The sequence below is a fragment of the Lontra canadensis genome, unplaced genomic scaffold (assembly GCF_010015895.1).
Source record: "Lontra canadensis isolate GAN:19392208 unplaced genomic scaffold, GSC_riverotter_1.0 scaffold60, whole genome shotgun sequence".
NCBI lineage: Eukaryota > Metazoa > Chordata > Mammalia > Carnivora > Mustelidae > Lontra > Lontra canadensis.
This window is the reverse complement of record NW_022631054.1, coordinates 9,699,640-9,720,088: the sequence shown is the minus strand read 5'-3', so window position 1 is coordinate 9,720,088 and position 20,449 is coordinate 9,699,640. Positions and strand designations below refer to the sequence as shown.

The following is a 20,449-nucleotide window of genomic DNA, read 5'->3' as shown; positions in this document are numbered from 1 at the left end:
GGAGAAATGGGAAGAATCACTCTAGGAGTAGCTGCAGAAGGCGTGGGAGCGATGGCAAAGGGTGAGGACCTGAGTCCGCTAAGCCCACACCCCCGGATCCCCCCCCCTTTTTTTTTTTCTTTTAAGATTTTATTTATTTGAGTGAGAGAGAGAGAGAGAAAGAGAGAGGAGGGTGGAGGAGCAGAGGAAGAGAGAGAAGCAGACTCCATGCAGAGCATGGAGCCCAATGTGGGGTTCGATCCCATGACCCTGAGATCACGACCTGAGCCGAAACCAAGAGTTGGATGCTCAACCAACAGAGCCACCCAGGTGGCCTGGATCCCCTCTTTTCTTAAGTTAAAAAAAAAAAATTCCTCGAGGCAGCTCAGGCCACAAGGATCAGAAGGCACAGGTTGGAGAGTGGAGTTTGCTCTGGCCCGCAGAGCCTGGTTCTGGCCTGACAGCCGCTCAGGCCTCCTCAGCTGTGGCGTCGATGCCCGCGTAAGTGAAGTTCTCAAACAGCGACATGTTCACATAGGCCTGGGGGACAGAAGAGGCTTTAGTGCGGGCCGGGTGGGGGGGCGCCTCTGGCCTGGAGCTCCCTGGCTTCCAATATGGCAGCCCTACTTGAAAAGACAACTGATTTAGACTCAAGATGGCCCCATGGCCAAGGAGGGCCCTCTGCAGTGAAAAAAGACCAAAACTGGGGCTTCAGGTGAGAGCCCACTGACATATTGTTAGACAGAAGGGTTTTTTCTTCTTTTAAAAAATTTTTCATTGAAGTGTAGTTGACATATATTATAATAGTTTCAGGTGTACAACATAGCCATCTGACAGTCACCATCTGTCACCACACAAAGTTAATATGGTATTAGTGACTATATTCCTTATGCTGTTTTCATCCCTGGGATTTATTTATTGCATAACTGGAAGTTTATACCTTTTGTACCTCTTAACCTTCACCGATTTTGCCCAAGTGTGGGGGCTTGGCAACCACTAGTTTGTTCTCTGGATTTATGAGTTTCTTTTTTTGTTTGTTCATTTGTTTTGTTTTGTTTTTTTAGACTCCACATATAATTGAGATCATGTGGTATTTGTCTTTCTGTGATGTATTTCTTGGCATAGTACCCCCCGGATCCATCCATGTTGCTGTGAATGGCAATATTTCATTCTCTTTGATGGCTGAATAATATTCCATTGTACACACAACTGACCCTGAACAACATGGACTTGAACTGTATGGGTCCACTTACTCCAGATTTTTTTTCAATAAATGCCGTATAGTGGTGTAAATGTATTTTCTCCTCCTTATGACCTTCCTACTAACATTTTCTTTTCTCTAGCTTATTTTGGTGTAGGAACACAGTATATAGTACATACGCAAAATATGTGTTAGTTGACTGCTTATATTAGTGGTACGGCTTCCAGTCAACAGTAGGCTCTTAGTAATTAAGTCTGCGGAGAGTCAAAAGTTATATGCAGGTTTTTGACTACCTAGGGGATTAGTTGCCCTTAACTCATCCATTGTTCAAGGGTTAGCCGTATATATCACATCTTTATCCATTCGTCTTAGTTTTTTTTTAATGCACCTGTCAGATGAATTGTTTGTTCATGCATTCATTCATTTATTCATCTATTCATTAAGCTATTTTTGATCATTTATCCATTTACATGGTTAGTTGATCATTCATTCATTCTCGTTCATTTGTTTAAAGATTTTATTTTTAAGTAATCTCTATACCCAACATGGGGCTCGAACTCATCACCCTGAGATCAAGAGTTGCATGCTCTACCGACTGGGCCAGCCAGGCGCCCCTGATCATTCCTTCATTCTTAAGACAGTTTATTAATTCCTACAGCTCCTTAGTCATTAATTCATATGAAGGACTCTTTTTGCTCTTGCTCATTTTGATATATTTCTTCCTTTATATTTACCTGATAATTCATTTATTCACATGATTATTAAGTTCAGTTATTTAATTATGTGTTTATTCATATGTTTATTATATCATCCATCCACTAATTCTATTCATTCATTCACTTACTCTTTCATTCATTCACCCATCCATCCATTTGGTTAGGGGACCATTCATGCATTGTCACTCTGGCTGTCTGGTGAAGAGAGGTGGCCCAGATGAGAGTGGGCTGATGGCCCCAGCAGAGGAAGACAGGTAAGCAGTATGGGACCTGGGACCCGGGGGAGAGATTTGCAGCTGGGGCCTCGGAAGAGTTAGGAGGGTCTAGTGTCCAACCCCTGGAGAGCTGGAAAGGGGGGCGGCAGCCTGAGGCCCAGCTGTCCTGGCAGCTAGTGGTGGGGACAAGGACATGGAGGCTGCTTCTCTCTGGCTTCTATAAGAGGGTATCCCTGGAGCGTGCTGAGCCCTGTCCCCATCAGCCCCGTCTCCTCACCTTCCTGGCTTCCAGCATCCGGCCCAGCTGCAGCGCAATCTGAGCAAAGGGGGGTCGCTCGTATGGACGGTCCCGCCAGCACTGACGCATCAGCTCGTACCTGCAGATGGGGAATGGCTGAAAGGAGGGGTCGGGGCCAACCGGGCTGAGGGGGTCCCAGGGCTCCAGGCTGAGGACACTCACACTTCATCGTCACAGTTTCGAGGCTGTTCCATGCGGTAGCCCTGAGGTAGCTTCTCATAGAGCTCAGCACAGGTCATGCCGCAGTAAGGCGTGCCCCCTGCAGGAGGTGACAGCTCTCTTAGACCAGGGAATGGGAAGGTGGAGGGGGTCAGGAGAGGGTTGGGGTCTGGGGGTCTGGAACTCACCAAGGCTCACGATCTCCCAGAGGAGGACCCCAAAGGACCAACTGGAATGAGAAGGATGTGCTTAGTTCCCGTCTAGGCCCAGGGGCCAGCTGTTTAGTGGCTGCCTGCCCCACGGTGCGCCCCTGGCAGCCCCTGCGTGGGGGCCACTCTGCAGGTGTCCACCTTGGCCAGCTCTTGTCTCTGCTCCACTGAAATTCCTTCAGAGCTGCTCCCAGACTCAACGTCCGCACAGCTAACATTCTAATCACACACTCTGGGCCATACATGAATCAGCTAACATATACGTTCATGCATTTAACCCTCACACCAGCCTTATGATGTAGGTGCTACCATTATGCCCATTCTACAGATGGAAACACTGAGGTACTGACAGATTAGCTAGCTTGCCCAAGGTCACATGGCTCGTAAGTGCTGGAACCGGACTCAAGACCTGACAATCTGACTCCAGACCATTGCTCTTAACTACCTCTTATACTGTAGCAACCTCTAGGTGGGTGAGACCAGGATGGGAGTTCTAGTGGGGGTGGGCATCTAGGGGGTTTGGGGGCAGAAGCAGGAAGTAGCTGGGTAGTGGTCAGAGAGGCGTCCCTGTGGTGGACAGTGAACAAGGCAGGCCAGGCCAAAGGGCCAGGGACCAATGGGCAGAGCCAGAGCTGGATGGCCTGGCAGGCCAGGTTCCCTGGAAAGAGGAGCAGAAGGGAGGCCAATATGGTCATCTGGGTGTGAGGGGGTCTTGGCGGTCATGCTCTGGATAGGTTCCTGGTGGGGATGACTCTGCCCTTCAGAACGAAGGTGAGAACTTTCCTTGAGTGGTCTCTCCTTCCACCCAGGCATTGTCCTCCCATGTTCCCGAACCTCTCCAGTGTTAGATGAACCCAGCTCTAAAGTCTCCTAACACAATCCTACCACTGAAACATCTTCCAAGACAACACCTCCTTCCAGCTAGCCCCCCACCTTCCCACTAAGATGCTGGGCATCGCCAAGATATACCCAAGATGCGCTTGTCTCCTATCTGTGTCATATGTGGAAAAGACCCTGGTAATGCCCAAATTGTGCTTATACTACTCGAGACGTATCTAAGACGTGTTTAGGTTTATGTCTGTATGCGTCTTTGGGGGACCAATCCCTCCTGCCCCTTCTGAGCCCCACACTCACACATCACTCTTAGTGGTATAGACGCTGTAGTTCAGAGACTCGATGGCCATCCAGCGCACGGGGAGACGCCCCTAGGGGAGAGTGGGTTTGAGGGGCTGGGTGAGGAGGAGGGCCTGTGTCAGGGGTCCTGGAGGCCAGGCATGGAACCTGAGTGCAGAGATTGAGACGTACCATGGTCTTCTTCACATAAACCTCCTCCCCCCGAGAAAGGCCAAAGTCGGCGATCTTGGAGGCCAGGTTCTCTCCCACCAGCACGTTTCGGGCTGCGAGGTCCCTGTGGATGAACTGCAGGTGTGGTCAGAGGTCAGGGAAGACTGTGGATGGGCAACCCCAAGACTCCTGGGCCCATGAGGGATCTGACCTCACAGTTGGTCTTTGTGGGCCCCCTCCCTCCCTGTAACAGCCCCTTATCCTCCTTCCCAGCCAACCAGGTCTTATCCTACCTCAGAAGAGTCATGCTGCTGGCTGTCCCTTCCTTCCTGGGGTCCAACCAGGGCCAAGCTCAGGCTGTGTGTCTCTTTCTGGGACAAGGATGGGCTTGTCCCTGGTGACCACACTGCCTCTTCACTTCTTCCATCCTCCCATCCTCCCATCCTCCTTTTCTCTCCTCTCTTTGATGCAAATGGGGAAGGCCCTTCTCTTGCTTGAAGTGACCTTTCCCTGGAGTCCCGAGTCCCCCCCACAAGACCTTCCACCTTCCCCGGAAACCTCTCTTCACTAGCCCCTCCCTCTGCACAGGTTTTTACTTGTCTGCTTCAAGGACACCTAAAACTTCACCAACTTTAAAATGTCTCTCCTCAGTCTTGTGTTTTCCTCCTGCCACTGTCCTCTGCTTCCTTCCATTCAAGCGAGGTGTCCTCAGACTTGGGCTCAGGCCTCCACTCCCTGCCTTGCCCTCCATCCTGTCCTGGTGGGTCTCTCCCTCAGGGCCCCTCACAGGGTCCACTTCCTTGCCACGAGACTCTCCACCACTTTGTGGGGTGATGGCTCCCAGATTGTTGTCTCTGGCCTAGGCCCTTCTCCCAAGTTCTAGGCTGACATCTCTAACTGCCAGCTCAGCATCTCCAACAAGATGTCCCTCAGCTGCTTCCAATGCAATGCCTCCCCCAGCCCTGCTTCTCGGTTTGCACTCTCCTGAATTCACCCAGGCCAGCAGCTCCGGGGTCTTGTCTTCCCCTGTCTTCCCTGCCCCGCCTGCTGCAGAGGGTCTCAGTGGTGGCACGCCTTCCTCCCCACACCCTCGCACACCTGTTTCTCGCTCAGGTACTGCATGCCGTTGGCGGCGTCACTGGCAAAACGTAGCAGCTGCCGGGAGCTGAGTGTGGAGGCTGTGCCGTGCTCTCTGGCGAAGGCTGGGTCTGTCTCCAGGACCCGGCTCTTCCGCAGAAAGTCTAGCAGGTTCCCGTAGGGGGCATATTCGATAGCGATATACAGGTAACCTGGGAGGGAAAGAGCCAGGGACGGGGTGGGGGTTCCCAAGCTGGCAGCTGGCCAACAACAGGCCTCCAATGGTAGGAGAAGGGGGCAGGCTGCCACTGTGTGTATTGGGGTGGGGGGGGGGATGGCTGTCGATGGGGCTTGGGAAGAAGAGACAGGTGAGGACCTGGGGGCTAACCTCGGTTCTCACAAGCCCCCAAGAGGTTGATGATATTGGGGTGATGTCCCAATTTGCACAGAACTTCCAGTTCTCCCGCAAAGTCACGATGGTCATTTTCAGAGGCATACTCTGTGTAAAGAATCCAGTATCACTTTAGTCAGAAATAGTTCTGGAGAAGAAGCATGGCTACTGAGGGCTGGGGACAGTTGCTGGAGGGGAGCCAGGTAGGGCCTGGAATCCATGGGACAAAGGTAGGGGTGGGCCTGGGGTCAGGGGTCACTCCGGGGGGACCTTTTAACATCTTGATGGCCGCGTTCATCTTGAGCCCGTCCTTCTTGATCATGGCCCGGATGACCTGACCGAAGTTCCCCTCCCCGATGAGGTCCTCAAAGGTGATGTCTTCCCACTCCAGCACTGGGTAACTCAAGGGTTCAGGCTGTGGTTTGGGCCGCCGGGTTAGCGTCAAGGTGCCTGAGCTGAACTGCAGGATGGTTTCTTCGCCCTTCATAGGATGAGACAAGTGGGAAGACAGTTGGCGCCACAGATGTGGGGCCAGCAAGAGGTACAGACAGGCATTGAAGGATAGTTAGACAAACGGATAGAGACCCCCGCAGAGGGCACTGTGGCGGTCAGCCAGGAACAGATATGCAGACAGAGAACACACACTAAGACAGAATCACAGGAGATGAAGCTATCTGCAGGCCAGTGGCTGGACAAAAGTCCAAGAAGAGAGATGTGAGGCCACAACCGAGGATCTGGTATAGGGGGCTCTGGAAGAACAAGGAGTGGGTAAGGCCGCTAGAAGCCACGAAGTCAGGACAGGAGTCAATGGAAAGAGGGTATCTCCAACATTTCAAACAGGAAAGAACTGAAATGAGCTGTGATGGCAAGTGGCAAGCCTCCCATTACTGTGCCGATCTCACGACCAGGCTTCTTGGTCATCAACGATACTCTGGAGAGGATTCCAGCCTTGGGCCGCGGCGGCGTAGGACACATTTATGGAGCACCTATCACATGTGAACCCCCAAGCTGGTGCGAGTCAGTGGAGGGGTTTTCTCTACAGTAGGGGAAGCAGAAATGACGACTGTCTATGGCTCTAAAACCACCCAGGAGCCGAAGATAGAAAGACCACCGCAAAGAGGAACATCCACTTCCCCTAACCACATAGGAGTTGGGCCACCTGGGCCAGGAGGATGGCAGGAAAGGGGAACAGCTGGACAGGACCCAGGGCGCCACCGACAAGAGACCTGGAAGAGGGTTAACACAGACCTGGGGGTGGGGCTCCCTCAGTGAGGGCCTAAGGACACGGGGCACATGGATTCACAGGAAACATGGACAGCGGAGGGCACCGTATCTCAGGTGCATGCACAGCCATGTGCTCAGGGAGGGGCACATGCACAGGGACACATGCGGGCACACACGGGGGTTCCCACCAGCAGACGCGTACGTGCGCTCCTGCGTGGCGCATGCGCACACCTTCATGCAGGCACACGAGGCAGGGGATGTCTGGACACGTATTAGGATTATGTCCGTGTTCAAGGCGATTTTCCCATCTCCTTCCCTCAACATCTGTCTCCATTACCCTGCCCCCACCTCAGCCCTGGCGGCTTTCTGTGCACACTGACCTCAGAGGGAGCAGCCTGGAACAAAGAAGCCAACTGACTCTCTGAAGGGAGGCATGGCCTAGACAATGGCATTGGACACTAGGCTTTCTATCATAAGGATCAGCCCTTGAGAGAGAAGAGGGGTTTTTGTTTTGTTTGTTGTTGTTTTTGTTTCTTTGAAATGCCAAAGCGTGGCTGTAAATATCAAGAGCCCAGGTGCGGAGGGAGGAGGGCGGGGGGAAAGGGTCTGGATCACCTGGGACAGCACTGGGGAGGATCTCATGGGAAGAGGGCGGGTGGGAGAGAGATGGGAGGTGGGGACAAAAGGAGGGGTTGCTGGGTGCTGGGAGCGGAGCTGGCCCCCCTCCCCACTGGCGGTAGGGGCACAGACTACTGACTACAGAGAGCTCCTACAGGTTTTACAGCCAGGTATACAGCGAGGCCAAGGAGAGCGGAGGCCCTCCCCCAACCCCCATATAGGGACAGGGGAACCATGGGTCAGCACAGCTCTGGAGTGGCAGAAGCAGCCATAACAGGGCTTGCGACAAAGGGTATAAGGGCCACAGAACACGCTGCCCTCCACAGGGCACAGGGAGCACCTCAGGGCTCTTAAGTCTCTCAGAGGAGGCCCTGGCCTTTGCAGAGATGAGGCCGGAGGAGGAACCTATAGTAGGAGTAGCCTGTGGCCAGGAGGCCACAGAGAGCTGAGGGCATCAGCCACAGATGTGTGCTGGCTCCCACGGCCGGGAGGGTATGCTAGGGCAGAGGCCACCATGAAGCTCAGGTGTCCCACTGCCTGCCCCCCAAGCCCCGCCTCCCGTGTTGTCCCCATGCTACCTAGGCTTCCAGCACCTCCAGTAGGAAGTGAGAGAACCCTTAATTAACCATGGTGAAATATGGACACACGGAGTTAGTTTGAACAGGGAATATTAAATATTTCGCCACTAACATAAACTGACTTATGAACTGAATTCAGTTCTAGAAAAACAAAATTATATCTTGCATCCATGAGCACGGTTGAGTGAAGTCCTACACCCGCGACCTAAACACCTAAGCATGCGTATGCGCACACACTCCGGGGGTGGGGGAAGTACTGCGCATGAGCGGGCAGACTCAGGAGACGCGGGGTGCACGCATGCGTGCAGAGCGGGCACAGGTACTGACCGAGCCCGACTGGTAGGTGAAGGTGCGTCGGCGGTGCAGGCAGCTTCTGCGGATGCACACGAGCGTCAGGAGGGCCGCCAGGATGGTGAGGCAGGTGGCTGACACGGAGCCAACTACGGCCAGTATCAGCTGCCGGTCCAGACCCTCTTCGGCTGCCTGGACCTCTTGGACTGGACCCTCACTCTGCAGCCCTGTACACAAGAGGGGGGCAGACGGCCGGGAGGGAGAGATCAGAGAGCCTAGTACCAGGAGGGACCAGGGGTGTCAGGCCTAAGGCCGGTGGTTCACTGGGGTGACGGGGTTTTACCAGCACTAGGACAACAGATGCAGGGAAGGGTCAGGGGGGCCAGGATCAGGACGGGTGTGACTTGTTGGGAGGGACCTCGGATGTCCTGGCTCCAAAGCTGGAGATCCAGTGCCAGGAGAGGGCATGGAGACCTACCCTGGGCCGGGAGCCCCCGTGGCCGTACTCTCTCACCATTGCCCAGGGTGGACTCCTCTGCCACACTGCTCCAGTCTCCGGGACCCTGGATACTGGCCCGCACACGGAAGAGGTAACGCGTACTAGCATTAAGGCCACGGACAATGGTGCTTGTCTCCTCAGGCCTGTCCACATCCATCCACAGCGGGTCTCCTGAGCCCCCAGCCACCTGCACCTCCACGATGTACTTGGATATAGGCCCAGCTGAAGCCTCTGGGCGCTGCCATGTCAGCTGGATCTCAGAGTCTGAGAGGGCTTGGGCACGGAGGTGTCGTGGGGCTGGGGGCCCTGAGGAGATGGGGGTGGGAAGGCAGTGCTCAGATGGGAGCAGGGTATGTGGCTCTGGGGTGAGATCCACTCTAGCTGTGTTCCCTGCTCTGTGGACCCCCCAAAGGCGAGCCAACCCGCCAACCTTCCCCGTTCCCTTCTGGGCTCAGTTTCGCTCCCTTCACCCCAAAACTTCTGCTTTCCTTTGTTCTCCTTATGGGCCAGGTCTTCCTGGCATCCCAGATCCTCCCAGCATGCTAGGTCTTCCCGTGCCCCATATCCTATGTTCGCCCAAATCCCATGTCTTCCTGGTACACCACATCCTCCCTAGGACCCTTGATCTCCACATGAACCCTGGCTTCCCCGTCTTTCCCTCATCCCGTATGCTCTGGGGGCCCACCTCTCCCTGGCCACCAATATCAGCCGTCTCACGTCCTTCCTTCGGTCATGTCTGTCTGACGTCCTACTTCCCCCTTATGCCCACATTTTCGACGCATCCTGTGTTCTCTCTGTGCCCATGCACTCTCCAGTAACCTCCTGTGTTCCATGTCCTCCCTCATCTGGAACCCATAACAACCTTTCTGGGTACAGCATACCGCTGGGGGGCAGGAGCACACGCGCGGGGGGCGAGGCAGGGCCCAGGAGGGTACAGTGGTAGAGCCGTACATCCAGCTGGTAGGGGGTGCCAGGCGTGAGTCCAGTCAGGAGAGCGGTGCGGGCCTGGGGGGACGAGACATTCTCCCGCCGCTCCTGTCCCCGTGTCCCATCCCACAGGCGCAGCAGGAAACCATCGCCCACCAGTGGCCCAGGCACCGAGGGTAAGGACCAGCTCACTCGCAACCGGTCAGGACCCTCCACGTGCCAGCCCTCCAGCCACGGCTGCAACGAGGGCTCTGGGGCCGGAGGATGGGAGTCAGAACTGTTCAGTTGGTCCTTGGGGCTGTACAAGACAGTGATTTCCCCCGGGGGACAGGGTGGGACAACCTCCAGTGGGAAAGGCCGGGGGACCCTGGCGTGGGGACAAGACAGGACAACCCCTGAGTGGATAGGACGGTAACCCATGGGGGGACACGAAGGGGTGACTCTCGCCTCTCACCAGGACAGTCTGTGGTCATGAGGGTGGGAGGCCCCCAGGCCCCCTCCCCTCCTTCCCCTGGCCGGCTCAGTTGTACGCGGACACTGTATCCTGTCTTCGGCCTCAGGTTCATTAAAGTCACATTCTCACTGGGGTCCACTGGGGGCAGCACACATCATTCAGCCCCCACCTCTTCCAGAAGCTGCCACCTCCCTCCTTTCATTCTGACCCAATATCCCTGTCCTGCTCCAGACCCCCTCCTGCCCCCAGCAGTGCCTCCCCCTGCCCTGAGCCCCCGCTCACCCACAATGGCAGACCAGGCCATGGTGCTATCCTGGGGCCGGTAGTGCAGGCGGACAGAGGTGATGGGTCCGTCCCCGGAGAAGGAGACCAGTGGGGAGACCACGAGCTGGCGGCTCTGCTTGGCCAGGAGCCGAGGAGCAGTCAGGGGCACTGGGGGCACTGCCAGGAGACTCCAAGTCAGGCAGGGTCCAGATAGCCTGCCCAGTCTTCCGAAAAATAAGAGGACTCTACTCTGGCCAGCAAAGATATCTAGGTCTTGGTTTGGATCTGGGGCCCCTCTGGGCTGGGGAGAGCCCAAGTTCAACCGATGGGCAGAAGGGCCAGCATCCAGTCAGGACAGCGTTCTGCCGCCTGGGCAGCCTGGGGCACAAGGATCCGGCAGCGAGGACACGAGAGAATCCCTAAAGCTGCTAAGTGAGGTCGGATGAGCCTAGCTGGATTTGGGGGAGGCAGTGTGGAGCACACAGAGGGGGCTGAGACCCCAGGCAGGGCGAGAGTGTGGTGTTAGCCTACTCTCTGTTCTCCCCCCACCATTTGTCACTCTCTTTGTTGGAGAAAAAAAAAAGAAAGCCAGCCAGTGATGAACTATGGGCTTTATAATGGCTACTTCTCCCCTTCATACAGCGCTCTGCCCGCCCGGGTGCTGAGGCTTGGAGATGTGTACCTGGCCTATGGCCAGGCTGTCAGCAGGAGGTACAACCAGGATTTGGAAGACGTGTTTGGCCAGGCCACCTAGAATCAGCCAGTTCTACCCCAAATGGCTTTTGGTTCCTGCCTGGCTTCCTCACTCCATGTTCATTGACCCTGTTCTGGCCTGAGCTTTTCTGCCCAGATTATCACGTCCGCACTATGACTGGTTCCTTTGCCTCTCCCAAACATTTATCAGACCGATTGTTCTAAGAATGATGGATGCATGAACTGGTGGCTGGAAACAAGGGAGGGAAGGAGGCCCGGGCAGAGAAGGAAGAGTTGGGAGCTGGGGGTGGGAGGTGGGGAGGAATGGTGGGGTCAGCAGGTCATGAGGAGGGGAGAGCAAAGGTGGGTATGGAGCCCTGGAGCCCCTGTGCCCCATGCTTACAGTGGGGCTTAGCTGTGCAGGGAGTGGCCAGATATAAAGTGGGCCCACACTTCCACTCGGACTTCAGAACCAGCCCCCCAGTGCTGGAGGTCCCACCAAATGGGTCTGGAGCTCTGGGGAGGGGTCTAGGCTGCAGATCAGGTCCTGGAGTTGCCAGAGAACAGCCAAAACCTTGGGAGAGGACATTTTGATAACAGTAACAATAGGGATGCCTGGGGGGCTCAGTCCGTTGAGAGTCTGACTCTAGGTTTCAGCTTAGGTCATGATCTCCAGGTCCTGGGATCGAGCTCTGCATTGGGTTCTGCACTCAGCTCGGAATCTGCTTCTCCATCTCCCTCTGCCCCTCCCCCTGCTCGCTCGTTTCCTCTCTCTCGAATAAATACATTAAATCTTTAAAAAAATAATAGGAACAGTAAATGTCAATGTATACGGAACACACACCCTGCATCAGGCACCGGACTCAGTCCTCATATACATCATCTAAGCTCATTGCATTAAATGACTCATGACATCAAATAACATAACTTCAGCGCATTAAATGCATCATCTGACTTGCTTCACAGCAACCCTCTCTGGTGAGTGCCGATATCCTCGCTGTCTAGGGAGAGAAATAAGCTGGGAGGGGCTAAGCAGCTTGCTTAATTGGTGGTGAGGATTTGAACCCAAATAGCCTGGAATGGGAAGCCTGGGGAGAAGAGACAGGCTAGATGCAGAGCCCGGGCCGCACTGATAGGTCCTGCTGGTGGGGCAGCTGCAAGTTGGTGGGAGGGGTGAAGAGCAAGTAGGGAAGGAAGAGAAAGAGGAAGAGGGGAGACGTCTGGGTTTCTGTGGGGGAGGCCGGCTGTCAGGAGCAGAGGGCAAGAGGAGTCAAGGCTTACGGGGCTGGCAAAGGTGAAGGGACAAGATCGTACCCGGCTCTGGGCCATCCTGGGCACTGGCAGCTCCCTCCCTACTTACCTCCTTACTCACCCTCCCTACTCACCACTGAGCTCTTCTGGGTGGCAGGCTACCCTCTGAGCTGAGGTGCCCCACATGCTCCCCTGTCCTGGCCCTGGGGGCCCTGAGGCGTGACCAGAGCCGGCGGCAGCATCCCAGAGGCAGAATTAAAGGCATGCAGTTTGCAGGGGTTGTGAGCAGGTAGAGTGGGCCAGCATGGCCAGATAGGAGGCTGGGCAGGGCCAGAGGGTATGCTGTTTCTAAAGCATGGGATGTCCTTTCCAGATAGGACCGAGCTATGCTTCTGCCCTGACATGGGCCAGCCCAGACCTTTGGTGGATGACAAACCCTCTTCTTTGCTAGGTGCTGGGCTGGGAGTTCAGGTGCCCTTGCCCTTCCTGCTACTATGCCCAGTCTGAGCAGCATCAGCCCACTGAGCACCACTCTGCCCACTGTCCATCCTCCATAGCCCCAGGACATCACTGACCTTTGACATTGACCCTGAAACGTCGGCTGTCTTGGCCACCAGATGTGGACACGCGGCACTCCCAGAGCCCACTGTCGCTAAGTGCCAGGCGGGGCACCTCGAACTCAGCTGTGGTCCTGTCTGGCTCCACAATGGCCTTGGTGGACTGAGAGAGACAGGGAAAAGGGACAGACCATAAAGAACAAACATGTGGCCAATATGTGGACTAATAAGGGGACAGAGGACCCCTGGTGGTTTCTCAACCATGAGATGATCCCATATGAGCCATAGTCAGGCCAGTGGGTAGAGCCTATGGAAAACCCTGAGGGGCAGGCGTCTGAGGGACCACCTGTGAGGCCAGTGGGGTCAGGGTGGGTGGGGGGCTGCTGACCAGGAGGACCGTGCCGTCGGGCTTCCGGAGCTCCATGCTGCCCCGCACTGGGAACGGGTTCCCCGCGGCTGCACAGTTGATCCGGGGTGTAGTCTCTAAGTTGAACTCCACTTCTGAGGCCACATCCAGGATCTGGGGGATCCGGTCTAGGGAGAGAGAGAGGATACATCCTGAAACCCCACGGCGCAGACACTGACCACCATGTTGCCCCTTGTCCTGTATCATGCATCTCAGTGGAGGGGCCACCAATGGCTCAGTCGCTCAACCCTGGAAGCTGCAGAGTCCCAGACACCCACGGCTGATCGGCCACAGAGTCTAGCTCCTGTGCTCCCAACCCGATGTCCTGTCTCGGCCAATACATGCCCCTCCCCAGCCTTATAGCCCCAACACTGGTTCAGGCCTCACTCATTTCTAGGCTCTGTTACAGACCCTCCAGGGTCTCCCACCTCCGCTCTCCACCCAGCTGCGTGGGTCCTCTCTCAAACACCAATCTGACTGCCTTCTGCCTCTTCAACAATTCCCTCTTGCCCCCGGCACACCTGCTGGCCTGCTGTTCAAAGTTCCTGAGGGTTGACTCTTCTGATCATTCCCCCAGCCTTCCTACTCCACTCTCATGGTACCCGACCCTGAGTCCCTCAACCCCTGGGCCTTTGCCAGTGCTCTTTCCCAGCCATCTCGCGCTCATCCTTCATACCCCATCTCAGATCTCGTCTCTTCCGCGAAGCCCTCCCTGAACCACTCAGATTGGCCAGGGGCCTCCTCTGGGCTCCCATCCATTCTGGGCTACTGCTCAGCCCTGCATGGGTGATGTGAGCTGGGAGGTGAGAAGGCCTCCTGAACCCTGAGCTCCCTGGGCGTAGAGCTTGGAGTCAGGGAGATGTGTCTGGTGAAGCCTGACTTGTTTTAAGCGATCTCAAACACCCTTGTACCTGACTTCTCACAGTGCATTCCATGCCAGCCAGAGGGACAGACACAGCCGCTGAAGCGGTCACATGTACCACCATTCCGACACTGGCACTGGAGGCGGCAATCTGCCCCAAAGTGGCCAGGGGCACAGGCTGCGGATAGAGGGGTTGTGGTTAGAGGGACACAGGTCAGCGGCAGTGAGGGCAGAGCTGGGGCCTGGGTAATGCGAGGCTGGGTGAGCAGGGGGCTGTGGAGGTTCTGGTGTGGACAGCAGGGCCCAAGTGGAGGGTCCAGGTCCAGCCTGTGGCTGGCTGTCTGGGTCAGGGACTGCGGAGGGCAGGTCAGTCCATACCTTCCTGGCACTGGCTTCCTCTCCAGCCAGATCCACAAGAACAGCCATAGGGGTCTGGGAGGCAGAATGTGAGACCTCGGCAGCCCGATGTGCTGGGGCACTGCTCCTGGCAGCTCTGCCCAAAACGGCCCTCTCTACAGGCTAGAAATAGGGTGGGTGGGTATAGGGCCCACTGCTGGGCCTCAGGGTCCGGGCCCCACTTGGCATTCTCACCACCCACCAAGCTCCATCCTCTTGGTTCAAGAGTCTTCCCCAGCCAGGCAGCCTCTCCTGCCTAGGTCCTAGCTTCCCGTCCTTACCCTGCTCACAGCGGGTGCCAGTGAATCCAGGGGGGCACACACACTCGCCATCCTGATCGTGGCAGACACCTCCGTGCAGGCAACCCGGGCACTCCTTGGTGCAGTCTGGTCCCCAGCGCCCTGCTCTACAGCCTGAAGGAACATGCTTTCAGCAACTGACCCTCACCAACTTAGGACTGCTGCTGAGGACTCGGGCAGCCCTGGGGGCCCACAGGAAGTGCCCACAGGGCTCCCAGCCTCCCATCCCACCCCCCCAGCTCTGCCCTCTGCTCCTAACCCCTCACGATGAGCCGGAAGAAGGCACTGCCTAGGGGGCTGGTTTCCAGGTAGGTGGCACTGTAGATGCCACTCGCTGGTGGCTGCACGTTTGGGAGCTGCATCAGGAACCGTCCATCCTGGGCCTCATGCCAGTCCAGGGTGTAGAAGTAGGATCCTGGGGGCAGAAGTGGGTCAGGGTCCTCAGCACCAGGTGAGAGCTGGTGCCCAGGTCTTATCAGTGTGCGCCCCATACAGTGACCAGAATGGGGGCAAGTCACCAGCCAGGGTCTGTCCCCAAGGCAGAAAGCTGGGATGCATCCTCTGTTCCACGCCCAACCAACACTCAGGAAGTCACCATGTCCTGCTCAGTCTAGCTCCTTCGCATCTCCTAAAGCAGTCAGTTTTTTCTGTCCCGCTCATAACCACCATCACCACCATCCCACAGTCTTCCAGGCAGTCTCCTCTGCCTCTGTTTCCCCTCCCTCCCTCCATCCCCCACTCATCAGCCAGCAGGATTTTCCCCAACAGAAGCCTCCACAGTTCCCCTTCTTGGACTCCTTCAGTTACCCACTCCTTGGCATATCCCTGCTTCGCCCTCTGGCCCCAGACCTCTCCACACCCTGCCCGATTCCTAACATTCCTGAGTTCTGGAAATGCTGGTTTCTCTTCTAGAAACACCACGGTATTTCAGCACTTCCTGCATGTGCTCTCAGCCAATCCTCCTCCTGGAATGTCCTTTCCTCCTCCTTTGTGTGGCTAATTCCCATTCCTCCTCCTGGGCACAGTTCAGGGGTTATCTTCTTGGGGACTTCTCCCAGAAGCTTCTTCCTCCAGGACTTGCAGTCCCAAATACTAGGGTCCCTATCCGTGTCCCACCTCCTTTTGCCTCTTTGCCCAGGACTGGATTGTAGGGAGTACAGGTCTATGTGACCCTTCACACCTCTCATCAGTTCAGGGGGCCTGGTGCTCAGGAGACAAACCCCTTGGGCCGGGGGAAGGGTCCTCCTTCCCTCAAGAACACAGGACAACCAAAGGGCTGTGGGTCTGAGGGCTGAGGCAGGAATCTCTGGGGCCACACAGAATAAGAGCTCCCTCCCATGGAGTAGCCAGAGGGTCTGATAGGGCCAGGGTGGGGGCAGGCCTGGGCTGAGTTACCCGTTCTCTTCTTCCCCATGGCGACTGCTGCTCCTTGCCAGAGGGGCTATGTGACAGCACCTGCTAACTCCCAGGGGAGTGCTAAAGGTGAGGGTTCAGCACAGCGCTGATTTGAGAGTAACAGGGAAGAAGGCGGCCTACCGCAAGGCTGCTGGTCCTCTGGGTATAGTAGGAGGACCGCACAGGGCCAGAGAAGACATGGGTACAACTGCTTCCTGTGGACCTGACACAGAGGCAGGTGCAGCGGGGAGGCAACAGGTGTATCAGAGTGAAGGCCGTGTGGGCAGCCAAAGCTGGGGGAGGCCAAGGGCAGGGAGGTGTTTGTTGAAGCGGAGGACCGTTGACCTGCCCAACCCGTCCGGAGACCCCTCGCACGGAGGCCCCTCTCACCGTTGCTCTTCCAGATGACATCTGTCTGCTTCTCCTTGCGCACACGTGCCACAAGCACGGCCGTGTCGCCTTTGTTCACCGTGTGTGTGACCTTGTCCGGGAGCAGGTGCGCTGCGGGGGCGGGTGGGTGGGGGATGGAGAGGGGGGTCAGAGGTGCACGGCAGCAGCGACAGCGGCTCCGGTCCGCTTCCCGCCCCGCGGGCCGGACTCACCTCCGGGGCTGTTGTGCACATACAGGACGCGCGTGCGCCCCATGCCGCCCACGCACGAGAAGACGCCCACGAGGTCCGAGGGCTGCGAGAAGCCGCGCAGCGTGACGCTGTGCGAGCCGTTGCGCAGCAGATGCGGGGGCTGCCCGGGCCGCGGCGTGCGCACGATGCGGTCGTCCTTCTCCAGCAGCAGCGGGGGTCCCCAGGCGTCGGCGCCCGCGCCAGGCCCGGCCTCCCCGGACACGCAGGTCAGGAAGAAGCGCTGGGGCTCGGTGAGCCGCAGGTCGGCCAGCAGCGTCAGGTCCACCGCGGCGCCTGGAGCCGGGACGCCAGTCCTCCTTCCGACGAGGTCCCCAGCCAGCCCCGCGATCTCAGGCGTTTCCCTCCCCTCCCTTCCTGTCTCTTTCCCGCCGCACTGCACTGGCCCTTTCCCCCCAAGTCTCTTCGTCCTAAAAACAAAAACAAAGCCCTGTCTCTGGCCCCCTGGTGCCCCCCTTCTCCCGCCAGATGGCTTCCCTTTATAGCCTCAGAAAGAATGATGTATGCTCCCTGTCTCCGTTTCCTCACAGTTTAATACCCTGCCGGTCCCCTTGAGTCGCCACCTGTCTCACACTGCTCTGCAAAGGGGAGCCGCTCTCCAGGAGAGTCTTGGAGAAAGCCTTCCCTGCCGCTGGAGAAATCTAGACGGGCTTGCCGTCCTGTGATTTCGGGGCGGGGGGGGGGGGGGAGGCGGGCTTTTGCAACCAGGTGGTTGTGGGGCAGAAAAGGAGGGAAGCCCGTCCTTTTCTGTCCCTGCCCCTTAACTGGCAAGTAATTAGCTAGCTTTAATGCCACTTAGCTCATCAATTAATACTCTTCAAAAGCCTACCACGAGTACATTGAAGTTGGCATTCGCTGACCGCCCACCATATGCCTGAGCACCTGCTTTCCAGTAGATGGTCACACCCCCCAGTGAAGTCGCTGTCTCTCCATTTACAGAGGAGGGCGAAAATAATTATTCTACAGGCTTCCTGGAGCAAGCTCATCTACTCCCTGGGCTTTATCATCATCTCTGAGTCAGCCTCTCAGCTTGGGTCTGCACTTCTATCAGCTTTCCCCAACCCTGCTCCTCTCTGGTGCTCCCTGACTCAACAGATGGTTCTAACCACCTGAGACACAAACTTTGGAGTCCTCTCATGTTCCTACTTTCATGATAATTAATGTTTATTGGGGGTCAATTATATGGCAAGCACTTTAATTTTATCGCCCCAACAATCCTGGGTGGTGGGTGTTATTACTCTAGTTTTATAGCTGGTGGATGAAATCTCAGAGAGGTTACTTGCCCAAAGGCATATAATCAGTAACTGGCAGAGCCAGGTTGTCTGACTCTAAACTCTATACCTCTAAGGGTGTTGCTGGCTGCTGCCATCAATCACAAAATTCTGCGGATTCCACATCCTCAAAGCCTCTTGACTGCACCCCCATCTCTAAGCCCACCCCTGTTTAAACCCCACCTTTACTCACCTGGACCATCCCAACAGCTACACCCTCCTTTCCCAGCTCATCCTCCAGAGTGGCCTTTTAAGACCTTGTGATTCTCTGGTCTACAACCTCCCATGGCTCCCCATTGCCCTCGGGATACAGAGCATGCTCTTGAGCCCTTCTTTGCTCATACTCTGCCTCTCCTGTTGAGTTCACTCCAGGAACCTTCTCTCCCATGCCCTTCCTCACCTCTGAGACTTGCATCGACTGATCTAACTGCCCAGAATGAAGGCCACCGTTCCTAGCAAAGTCTTTCTGGGAGCCTTTGTCATCTACTACCCCCAAGCAGAGTAGCTGACTCCTTCCTCCTCCGTGTTCTTCTGGAGCTACTTGTGTCTCCCTTTTATCCTTCACCCCATGTCCTGTGTCCCCAGCTACCACTCAGAGCTAGCCTTTGTGTTCTAATTCTCTTGGCCATCACTGAAGGAATCAGCTACCAATAACACAACAACTGGGCACTGGGCGCTCTGCGTAAATTACCTCCTTTAAACCCCATAACAGCCATAGGAGATCAGCATCATAGAATCTATTACATAGATCTGGAGGCTATCTATTTTCAACCTGTGACCCATAGCAACAGCTCCTAGAATATTGTTGTAAATTAAATGAATTAAATAATTCATTTAATTATTCATTTGTCAAATGAATAATTAAATGAATCCAGCACGCTGATTACACGAGCGCCCTCTGAAAACTCCGTAGGCTCCCATAGGCCACACTGTGCTTTACTGATCCTAAAATCCAACACAGTCAAGGACTGTTCTACTCCCAGTGCCAGGCTGCAGTGGTGTCTAGGGCCTGCCTGGGTTTTGGAGGCCTTGATCCCACTTTCTAGCTGATTGGGGTGTCTATAAGAGTGATGGCAATGATCCTAAGGCTTTGTAGGGGGAAAATCAGGGCTTTCGGGGCTGGGGATGGGAGTGGCTTGGGGGAGACTTACCGACATGAGAAGCCAGAAAGATGATGGGGAGCAGCAAAGGAGGCCCCAGCCAGACCATACTCTGGAGGCTGACCAGGTCAGCCAGGACAAGCTAGGCCTCCGGTCAGTTAGTCTGGTTCTAGATGCTGGGCCTGTACTGTTTAGTGCAGTAGTTGTTTAGTCCTCTGCTGGGAAGGAAGAGGAAATGAGGTGGCTTGGGTGGGAGGGGTGGCCGTGGAGGGGTGGGGTGGACCTATCCTGCTTCTACTCACCGAACAGCTCCCCACCCCAGTCAGGCCCCCACAAAGCCAAGGATGGGTGTGGCCTGGAAGGCCCTGGAATGGGGTCACTTGAGGTGGGGGAGAGTTGTAAGGGCAGACCTAGGCACTATGGGACAGGTTTTCCCCTCTCCTCTCCTCCCTTTGGTCCTCTGCCTTGCCAACAGGCAGGAGGCAGGAGGCAGGAAAGGGAGGAAGCCAGTGGCTTCCGCCTATTGAGGAGAGACGGGGCTTTGGGGTGGTGGGAGGGGGGAGGATATTGTTCTGGGGTCTCCCCTCCCCCCAGCACATACACACATACTCCCCTCCCCCCAGCACATACACACAATTCCTTATGTATGTGTCCAAGGACAGTTAAACGGGTGTCCTAGAGAGCAGTTCACGTACGTAACAAGTGGACAAAGGAACACAAGAACTCACACTCAGGGCAAAAAAAAAAAAAAAGAGAACTTTGATTCTATCTTGCATATGTAGGGGTGGACAGGTTTTTCCTTCCAGGTTCTTTGGCTGGTCTAGTAATTGAAAGGAGACAGATTAACAGGAAAAAACAAAAGTTCAATAGCATGTGTATCTTCTGGAAGACACAGGAGTGAAAGGGTTCAGAACAAGTCATCCTGCAATATGCCTCTTTGGCATGAAGATTATTTTGAGCTAAAAATATTAAAAAACCCAGCAGATTCAGGAAAAGCTTTTTACCTCCCTTTCAACTGCCTAAATTTATATTGGAAAGGGTGCCTGTACCAGGAAGAGAGCTATTAGCAGAGATTCCTTTTTACCTAAGAAACTTAACTGCATAACAGGCCAACTTTTTTTTTTAATTGGGTTATAATTAACACACAGTGTTATGTTAGTTTCAGATGCACAGCATAACGATTCAACAATTCTATAC

General features: G+C 55.5%; 1 protein-coding gene across 3 annotated transcripts; it reads right to left on the bottom strand.

Moving 5' to 3' along the window:
* Nucleotides 1–372: 372 nt before the first annotated feature.
* TIE1 (tyrosine kinase with immunoglobulin like and EGF like domains 1) lies at nt 373–19,452 on the bottom strand. 3 transcript variants are annotated; one of them, XM_032877511.1, is made up of 23 exons: nt 19,304–19,452; nt 16,846–17,157; nt 16,634–16,744; nt 15,108–15,263; nt 14,831–14,962; nt 14,532–14,672; nt 14,203–14,331; nt 13,274–13,419; nt 12,904–13,048; nt 10,403–10,561; nt 10,121–10,258; nt 9,621–9,917; nt 8,755–9,045; nt 8,277–8,467; nt 5,800–6,010; nt 5,527–5,637; nt 5,160–5,350; nt 4,083–4,196; nt 3,912–3,982; nt 2,757–2,797; nt 2,572–2,668; nt 2,389–2,488; nt 373–519 (listed from the first exon to the last, which is right to left on the bottom strand). In XM_032877511.1, exons 1-23 carry the CDS (start codon nt 19,359–19,361, stop codon nt 448–450), a joined length of 3,414 nt encoding a protein of 1,137 aa, XP_032733402.1. In that variant the 5' UTR covers nt 19,362–19,452; the 3' UTR covers nt 373–447. The 3 variants fall into 3 exon arrangements, with proteins under 3 accessions (XP_032733402.1, XP_032733404.1, XP_032733403.1); XM_032877513.1 differs by lacking the exon at nt 9,621–9,917; XM_032877512.1 differs by lacking the exon at nt 14,831–14,962.
* Between the last annotated feature and the right edge of the window lie 997 nt (nt 19,453–20,449).

What these genes read in the sequence shown, in the direction of transcription:
- TIE1 (XM_032877511.1), bottom strand. Translation starts at nt 19,361, where the DNA reads ATGGTCTGGCTGGGGCCTCCTTTGCTGCTCCCCATCATCTTTCTGGCT. An exon ending in TGTGCTCCTGCCCCCCAGCG is followed by an intron (nt 9,046 to 9,620) that starts GTATGCTGTACC and finishes CCATCTCCTCAG; the next exon opens with GGCCCCCAGCCCCACGACAC. An exon ending in AGTACCTGAGCGAGAAACAG is followed by an intron (nt 4,197 to 5,159) that starts GTGTGCGAGGGT and finishes CCACACCTGCAG; the next exon opens with TTCATCCACAGGGACCTCGC.